At 32.9% G+C, this 9,146-nt stretch overlaps 1 protein-coding gene across 1 annotated transcript; it reads right to left on the bottom strand.

Annotated features, from left to right (window-relative positions):
• Positions 1–2,587: 2,587 nt before the first annotated feature.
• Positions 2,588–8,120, bottom strand: LOC132617558 (hyoscyamine 6-dioxygenase-like). Its single transcript, XM_060332580.1, has 5 exons — positions 7,905–8,120; positions 4,845–5,058; positions 4,184–4,449; positions 3,392–3,701; positions 2,588–2,987 (listed from the first exon to the last, which is right to left on the bottom strand). Exons 2-5 carry the CDS (start codon positions 5,046–5,048, stop codon positions 2,742–2,744), a joined length of 1,026 nt encoding a protein of 341 aa, XP_060188563.1. The 5' UTR covers positions 5,049–5,058; positions 7,905–8,120; the 3' UTR covers positions 2,588–2,741.
• Positions 8,121–9,146: the final 1,026 nt, after the last annotated feature.

Here is a 9,146-nt window from a genome sequence, read left to right as displayed (position 1 = left end):
GAGATTCGTTTGAAGAGGTACAATTTTTTCGTTATGTTTTCCTTTGCTTTTTGAAGATCTTCATAGGCATCGATAACAATCTTGCCTACTTGTTCCAGTTTTTCTTGAGATAGTTTTGGAACAACTTCCCTGAATTTTGACAAATCTGCCTTAAGTTCCTCATCTTTCGGTTCTAAGTCGAAGTTTGCCATGAGTGCCAATGTATCTTTTGATTCTGATTCTTCCAGAGCCATCAAGAATCTACTTGGGTTTCCTCTCTCATCTTCATCATCACTAAGGAATTTCCCATGGTTGCTAAGGATTTTTTTATAATATGATTAGCCTGCTCAGTGCTCATCATATTCCGAGAGACCTGTTCCCTCCATCTTTTTTTAGGTTTATCTTTTATTTTTTCATTCTCCCTTTCTGTATAGTCTCTAATAAAGTGGTCCGTAATTCCCCATCCCCAACATCTATCTTGATTATTTCTCTTGGACCTTCTTGTTCATGAGGAGCTTCTTTGTTTTGTAATCCTCCTTTTCTAACAAATTTTTAAAATCTTTTTGTGAGCAGGGCCATGTCTTCGTCGTTGAATTCCTTGTTGTTATTAGCTGTAAGGACCAGGTTCATATCTTTGGTTGATGGAGCATTCTTCTATGACCAGAGCTTCCTCATCTCATATGTTTTTAAATTTCTCATGAGACTAAAGTTACAACAAATCACAACATTCCAATGAGAGACTAAAGTTATTGCAGTCAACACTTTATCTTAAGAGAGCCACCTTCAAGACGACGAAGAACCGAAGCTTATCAAGATTTATTATCAAGTTCTTTAGTTTGTCATAGGTTAGGTTTGTTGTGGTTCCATCGATTTACCTTTGCAAGTTTGTGTAATAGGTGGTCGTTGATTAAATTGTTTGATTATAGACGGACTGTTTTGGCTCCTTAGGTTTGTTGTAACCTTTATATGACTCTTTGGTTTAGTGAAGATTTGGATACATCCTATAGAATATAGGTCGTGATTTTTTACTCCCTTGAGCAAGGAGTTTTTCACGTGAAAATTCTTGTGTTGATTTTATATTCCGCTGCATTACCTTCTTACGCGATTACTCTAAGAACTAGATTCTTAAAGTGCATAGAAGTTGTTTGATCGTAACATATACCAAGCACATTGTAGGCATGACTTTGGTATGAAAATAACTTTCAGGAAAAGCAATATCTGAACTCACCTTTGTTCTACTTTCAAGAACCCTTGTTTACTCCATTATAAATGATTCAAATTCCCAATTCAATATTCTCTACATAATTATATTAAGAATTCATTCTAGAAATTCCATAATTTCCACCTTTAGATACCCTATGACGTTTGATTCTTATAAATTTCTAGGGTTCATAGTCAATCTAGGTTATTTTAGTAGTTTCTAAGAACTAATATCAATTATAATCTTCTCTAACATTGTTATTTGAAGGCTGATTGTGAAGCTTACCTCAATTATAAACTAAGATATGATTTCGTCAATGTTTGAAATTATACCAAATCAGATACTAAACGCAATCGTGCTACTCCATCGCGATCGTGGTAATTCATTGATCATTGGCCCTTATGTGTGATACTAATGATAATGTCTTGATACTGCAAGGATGATTATGTGTTCCTACAGTTGGTGGTCATCGACAAGAATTAATTGGTGGAAGCACATATATAGTTATAAATACCATGTGCAACTAGGATTCACCCAGATGTACAAGTTTGAAGCAACATTATTGGAGGAAAAGTGTGCAGGTGGATATATCTAGCTTTGTGGCTAGGTGCTTGAATTGTCAACAAGTGAATGTCGAACATCAACGACCTGGTGGACTGGCTTCAAATATGTTTTATATTACAATTTACAAAATATTTTACTAATTATAATCAGAACCCAAAAAAATCTACATACACTATAAAAGAATAAGAGAAGAAGTATAACGTGTGTGTATATATATATATTACAAAAGTAGTAGTTAATTTTGTAACAAATTCAAAAAAGGATTATTTTATTATTCCCTCTGTTTCAATTTATGTGAACCTATTTCATTTTTAGTCCGTGCTAAATGAATGAAATTTTTCCTAATTTGGAAAAAAATTCACTTTATGAAATAATTTACAGCTACACAAATATTCAAGACTTATTTTGAATCACAAGTTTCAAAAGTCTTCACTCTTTCTTAAATGTCGTGTCCAGTCAAATGGGTTCACATAAATTGAAATGGAGAGAGTATAATTTAATGAACTTAAATGAAAATAACATAATTTAAATTAGAGATAAAGAAAGAAAATAAAGTACCACTAAATGTAATATAATAAAGTATTACATAGAAGGGGATTGAACATGTCAAGGATGAAATTGATATTGAATAAGATAGGAGGAGGAGGAGAATATCTATTATTTAAAATGGGAGAGGAAGTTTAATTATTGAAGATCTGGAGGGTATAATAATATAAGAAAATTAACTCGGTGCCTATACAAAATTTTCCACATAAATTGAAATGGAAGTACTAAAAAGTTTCATTGTTTTTGGTCTGAGCAAAAATATGTCGAACTACTCCACGCAAATGGTAGATCCCAACATGCAGAAAAAAGGAATCAAAGCTTCTTATTCATGAACAACAAGCTCGATCAAAACCTAGGTTACAAATTACAGAGACATTGCAAATTAAAGCTCTTATTTTGGTGGAAATTCAAACTAGTAGCTGAGACTCCCATCATTCTCACACACAAATGCTTAAGCATCGATTTTGAAAGGCTCCAATGCTGCGTGGTAGACCGATTTATTGCTGAGGTAATGTGGCATAAACTCAACGCCCCATTTGAAGGATTTGAACAGTGGAGGGTTGGCCGGACCAACAAGTGATTTTGCAGGTTCAACAACATCTTCAGGACAAATAAAAGTACCAATGGATGTACGAGCTTGAGTTGTGTTCGTCACCACTCTATGTGCAACACTTGCCAGCTTCCCATTGCTAATTACCTGTATATATACAACCATAGAGCAATAAACAAGCATTGTGACAAGTCTAGAATTTTTTTTGTGTTCACTTACTTCCTACTTATTAATCCATCTGTTTCGATTAATGTATCTCGATTTCCTTTTTAATTAGTTTAAAAAAGAACGTATCGTTCTATATTTAGTAAGTTTTCAATACCAATAATCTAGATTTAACTTTTGATGACACTTTCTTCTAGGGATAACATGACATATTTTAGACTATAAGATTCAATAGGTATTTTAAAATGTCATGTTATACTATACATCTTTAATTTAATAACACAAAATTGAAAAGTTCTTTTTAACAATTTTAGATTTCGTGCTCATTCAAATTAATTAAGACACATAGAATGAAGCAAGTGGAGTCAAAATTTATGAAATTGTACCGTTAGTGGTAAACCAGAATTGACAACAAATACATGAGGTTGAGGCTCCACACCAATCCATTTCTCATCCTTCAATATTTGAAGGCCATATACTTGTTGTTGGATAATGGTTATGAGATTAGGATCACAATGTCCACCAACTCCCAAAGTTAAACTTGGATTTGGGCATGCTGGATAGTGATTGACAAGCATTCTCTGTCCAAGTTCTTTGTCAAAGTACCCTGCGTCCAACCCTAGCCCTTCACTTACGAAAGCCAAGATGATCTTGCTTAGCTTTCTCGCTTCATCAGAATATGTACCAATAACCTCACTTGAAAGTTCATTATCATATTTTACTTTGACATGCAAATACAAGGTAAGAAAACAAATTGAAGAAATATTAAATCTGCACATGTTAAAATATATATTAAACTATTAACGAAGGAAGGGTATAGCTGCTCAATTCCGCATATATACTTTAAGGATATATTTGACTCTTTCACTTATTAATGAGTATATATTTAGGTTAATCGATGGATGCCATGGTTAATCGATGGGTGCCATTAAAATAAGGCAAATTTAGACCAAATAATGGATGCTAAGGGCATATTAGTGCTAAATTAATAACGAAGGACGTATCTGCTCAATTTCATATAGTTGAATGGCATGGCCCTTTTCCATATATAAAATTCATGATTGCCAATTCAGCTATATATTTCAGACATAGTAACTACCTAAAAATAATACATAAGGGTGAAATGAAAAGACAAAGACACAAAAAAAAAAAAAAAAAAAAAAAAAAAAATCATGTACCTATATCTTGGAGGGTTATCAGGCCAAGTTATTTTGTCTTCACCATCAAGATTGCAGCTGTGTTCCAAGACATCCCTCCAGTATCGATGTTCCTCTGAATCATAATGCTTTGCACTGCTACTATACAGTGTCGCTGCACCTCTTGCTGTATTATTTGCTGCTTCCTTTGCATAATTCGCCTTCTCTTCCACTGGCAAACTGAAGAATTCTTTGTACACTTTCATTGCCTCATCCATTAGATCTTCTGGTACTCCATGATTGATTACCTGTTTCAATTCGTGTTCATTTCAATTATCATGTTTTAAATAAATTTCTTGTTTTTACTTTTGTTCCATATTATCATTAATTATGAGAATGGTATAAAAGTTTTTGCATTTCCACTGTTAGGGAGAGGAAAGAAAAGGTGTACTACCTCAGTCCCGTTGCACGTGAATATGTTACTATTTCATGGTCAAACAATTTTTTCTTGATTATAATTATCTCATTAGTTATGTTGCCTTGTTTTAATTTTCTGTGGTTTTAAAAGTATGTAAATTATTTTAATTTTTTTTTTTTTTTTTGAAGAATTCATAGTTCAAATTAAGTGTGTGACCCTCATAATTCGAATTCGTCGACATAAATTAGGACAGAAGGAGTATATATTATTGCAAAAATAATACACCTGAAAAAAGCCATATTCTTGACAAGCTTTGAGAAGCTGTTGGACAACAACAGCTCGTTCTTCACCCTTAGCTTTTCCCAAATCAATTATTGGAATATCCTTAACAATTGGAACTGGATCAACTGGTCTTTCATGTAATGGTATGCAATGACTTGAAGGAACTGCTTCTAATTTGTTTGACCAGCTTGAGATGAGGTCCGCCATACGTTTTTATCTAATCAAAACAAAAAGGAAAGCTGAATTAACAAAGATAAAAGGAGTTGGTACATACAGGCAACCTCTAATTAATAGAAAAATTAACCATGGAATGTACCTGCGAAACAGACTTCAGAATATTACGGGTACTTTTTAAATTTGCTTGTTTTGTCACATGAGATGTGAAAGACCATTTATAGGGAAGAAAATTGCATAACACGTCCTCCAAGTATCTGGAAGTTATCCTAAAATTCCAAAATTGATGCTCACTTTTTTCAAATCTCAAGAACTAGTCCCATTAAAAATAAACTTCCCTTTTCTGCTTGTCCACTACACTTTAGCAAATTAGGAAATAATTTCTTTTCAATTTTATTCTTATCATTAAGTAATTATTTTCCAAACTTATTTGATAAAGAAACGGATTTTGGGTCTGACCCAATCTCAAAAACTAGCTTAAAAATAGGGGTGTACAAAGAAAACCGACAAACCGCACCAAACCGATAATCCGAATCAAACCGAGATAAAACCCGACTAGTGGGTTGGTATTGAAAAAAAAAACCGGACCATAATTAATTTTGTTTGATTTTAACTAAAAAAAGTCAAACCGAATCAAACTAACCTGACATTACTTGTATATAAATTTTTAGTACAGTTTATACATAAAAGATTTACTTATAATGTAATTTATAAATATTTCTTAAGTTTTTTCATAGTTTTTGTCTTTTAACATATAATTTCAAGCTTGGAATTAGAAGTTTGAATGTTCCAATAAGTTTTATAGCCCATAGATGCTAATAACTCAAATAAAGTCCAAACCAAAACCAAATCAATACTAATGTTCATAACAAAAGTAATTCAATCCTAACAATAGGAATGACAACAATGTTGAATATTTATTCTTTCGTTTTGCATTGTTAATTTAGACAATAAATATATATAACTTAATTTTTTTTCTTTTCATGTAATTAATACTTACTCCCTCTGTCTCAATTTATGTGATACACTTTCCTTTTAATTAGTTCGTCCCAAAAAGAATGATGTTTTTCCTTCTTTTGGCAACAATTTAACTTTAAATTTTACCATTTACGCTTAATGGGATGATTTATAAATACACAAATATCCTTGGCGTGTTTTAGACCACAAGATTTAGAAGTCTTCCTTTATTTCTTAAACTCTGTGTCCAGTCAAACTATATCACATAAATTGAGACGAAGGGAGTATTAGCTGTACTATTTTAGCATGACTTAGTATTTTTAGATGATGATCATTTTCATTATGCCTTATTAATTAACAATATTTATTTTATGCTATTTCATTATTCTGTTGTTGAATATTTTATCACAATGTAGTCACTCATTTTCACATTATTGTTATTTTATTAAGAATTGTATAGTTGTATCTTATTAGGACTAAAGAAATATTTGAAGTAAAAGTTATAATTTGTATGAAGATTTTTTTGGAAAAAAGAAATCGGAAATCCTGAGAAAATTGAAAAACCCGAAAAAACCAGAAGTTGAAAACCCGACATTTATTGATTTGGTTTGGTTTATCAATTTAAAACCTGACATAATTGGTTTGATTTGATATTTGGAAACCCAGAACCAACCCAATCCATGTACATCCATACTCAAAAAGGTGAGAATTGTCCAAGCCATGTATAAAGTGCGTAAAGAAACCCATCCATCTTAGATGTGGGATTCCATCATCCTCACATGCCCAGACAATGTCCGAAAACTGAAGCGTGAACTATATATCATGGGGGCCCAACATCGGGGGACTGGCTACGAGTTGTTAATTTTAGATTTTCAAAGTATAGGAAATATGAGTAATTTAGTACCCCCTCCGGTCAATTTTATTTTTCGTCTTTATTAAAATAGATAGTCCAAAAGAGTTGTTATTTTAGAAAAACGGAAAAGGGTCAAATATACCCCTTTACAATTAAAAAGGCTTAAATATACCCTTATGCTATCGGTCCAAATATTCCGTTATACTTTTGATGCAAATATATCCCTCCCTTTACACTTTGGCATTGATTTATTCTTATTTTTAACGGAATGACATAAAAGATCCGTCCTAATGTTTTTACCCACTACCCGACCCAATTCCAAAAAACAAAAAAAAAACAAAAAAAAAAAAGGAATTCACGGCTCATTTCCAACTGCCATATATAATAAGTGTAACTAACCTCACTATGAATCACATGGATGGAAAAATGCCTGTCATATGCAGGCCGTAGGCTGCAATGTCCAAGCATACTGGACTCAACTGTTTTTCTCCCTCATAAGGTGATCAAGTTGATTGAAACTACATGTAGAAGCTATTTCTGGTTTGGAGAAGTCCTTATTACAAAGAGGGCACTAGTCTCATGGGATCATATTTGTGTTCCTAGAGGAGCCGGAGGATTAAACATTTTGAACCTGCAAGTATGGAATCAAGCTGCACTATGTAAGCTCTTATGGGCTCTCAGTTTGAAGAAGGACAAATTGTGGATAACATGAGTGCATACCTACTACATAAAGCAACAAAACTTATCTGACATGAAGATCCCTACTCAAGCATCATGGATGGTTAGGAAAATTATTCAAATGAGGAAGTTTTACAGGACATTGGGAGACCAAACCACACTACTGCATAGAGGTAAATTTCTTATAGTTGCAGTTTACAAAAGACTGAGAGGGGATGTGTCAAATGTTGCATGGAGGCAACTCATATGTCATAATCTTGTTGAGCCTAAACAGGTTTTTATACTATGGCTGCAATTACATGAGAGGTTGAGGACCTAAAATCTACTTATTAAATGGGGAGTTCTTGTTACTGCCAATTAATTGTATCTTTTGCTCAACTGTTCCGAAGACAGCTGCTCACCTTTATTTTGAGTATTCTTATACTCATACCATCTCGAGGAAACTACTTGAATGGCAAAACTGGAATAGGACAATCTTGAACTGGAAGGCTGAATGGCAATGGGTGAAACAAATGGCTAGGGGCAAGAATGCTAAAGGAACTATACTCAAGGCTAGCTTTGCTGCTGTGATTTATGATATTTGACAGCACGAAATGCTCGAATCTTTCAACAAAAGGACAAACCTCTGAAAACTTTACTCCACCAACTCTAACTGACACTATATATATGAGCTAGGAGTAACTATAGACTAGGGGCGAATTTACGTAGGTCTAAGGGGCGTCACTGTTATACCCATTTTAACCCGGGAAAACTTTACTCCACCAACTCTAACTGACACTATATATATGAGCTAGGAGTAACTATAGACTAGGGGCGAATTTACGTAGGTCTAAGGGGCGTCACTGTTATACCCATTTTAACCCGGGAGTTAAATTAGAAGTACGACATATTGGAGATTCCTGTTTTTGTTATGTTAAGGAGTCGCCACCTAATTATTTACGGTGAATTAGGACACCTAAAGTTTATTAAAGTTTTTTATGTCATTCCGTTAAAAATAAGGGTAAATCAATGTCTAAGTATGAAAAGAGGGGTATATTTAGACCGAAAGTATAACATAAGAGGTATATTTGGATCGAAAGTATAATGAGATGTATATTTGGACCGAAAATATAAAGAGGGGTACATTTAGACCTTTTCTAATAGTACAGGGGTATATTTAACCATTTTCCGCTTAGAAAATAAAGATATAATTAACTACTAATTTTCATCTTTACACTTATTCAATTAATGTGAAGAGATATTAAAATGATGAAAAAGTAAATATTATTAAATTGAAGTCAATACAAATAAGGATAATTTAGTTCATTAAATATTATTAAATTGAAGTCAATACAAATAAGGATAATTTAGTCATATTATCATTTTATTTAATGTTTACTAAAGAAGGGTGAAAAAAAATGATAAGTAAAGTCGACCGGAGGAAGAGAGTATAATAAACATTTTGTTTTTTTGTTTCAAAGAAAGGTCACTGGGCCCCAGTGACTATTTTATTGATAGATAAATAAATCATCCAACAAAAAGTAAATTCTACTATGCTATAAAAGGGAATAAGCACATAGCAGGTCAACATGCTTGGCTTTTTAGGGGCTTTTCGGTCATTTCGGCGTAAATGGAGCAATCTGATTAAACCTGAAGGAATTTTA

This window comes from Lycium barbarum, chromosome 11 (assembly GCF_019175385.1).
Source record: "Lycium barbarum isolate Lr01 chromosome 11, ASM1917538v2, whole genome shotgun sequence".
In the NCBI taxonomy this organism is placed as follows: Eukaryota; Viridiplantae; Streptophyta; class Magnoliopsida; order Solanales; family Solanaceae; genus Lycium; species Lycium barbarum.
Note: the sequence above shows the minus strand (reverse complement) of the source record. Positions and strands in the feature narration are given on the sequence as shown.

Coding starts and splice junctions, on each gene's coding strand:
- LOC132617558 (XM_060332580.1), bottom strand. CDS start 5,048: ATGGCGGACCTCATCTCAAGCTGGTCAAACAAATTAGAAGCAGTTCCT. Junction 4,450..4,844: donor AAGAATATGGCTTTTTTCAG/GTGTATTATTTT, acceptor GAATTGAAACAG/GTAATCAATCATGGAGTACC. Junction 2,988..3,391: donor ATTCTGGTTTACCACTAACG/GTACAATTTCAT, acceptor GTATATATACAG/GTAATTAGCAATGGGAAGCT.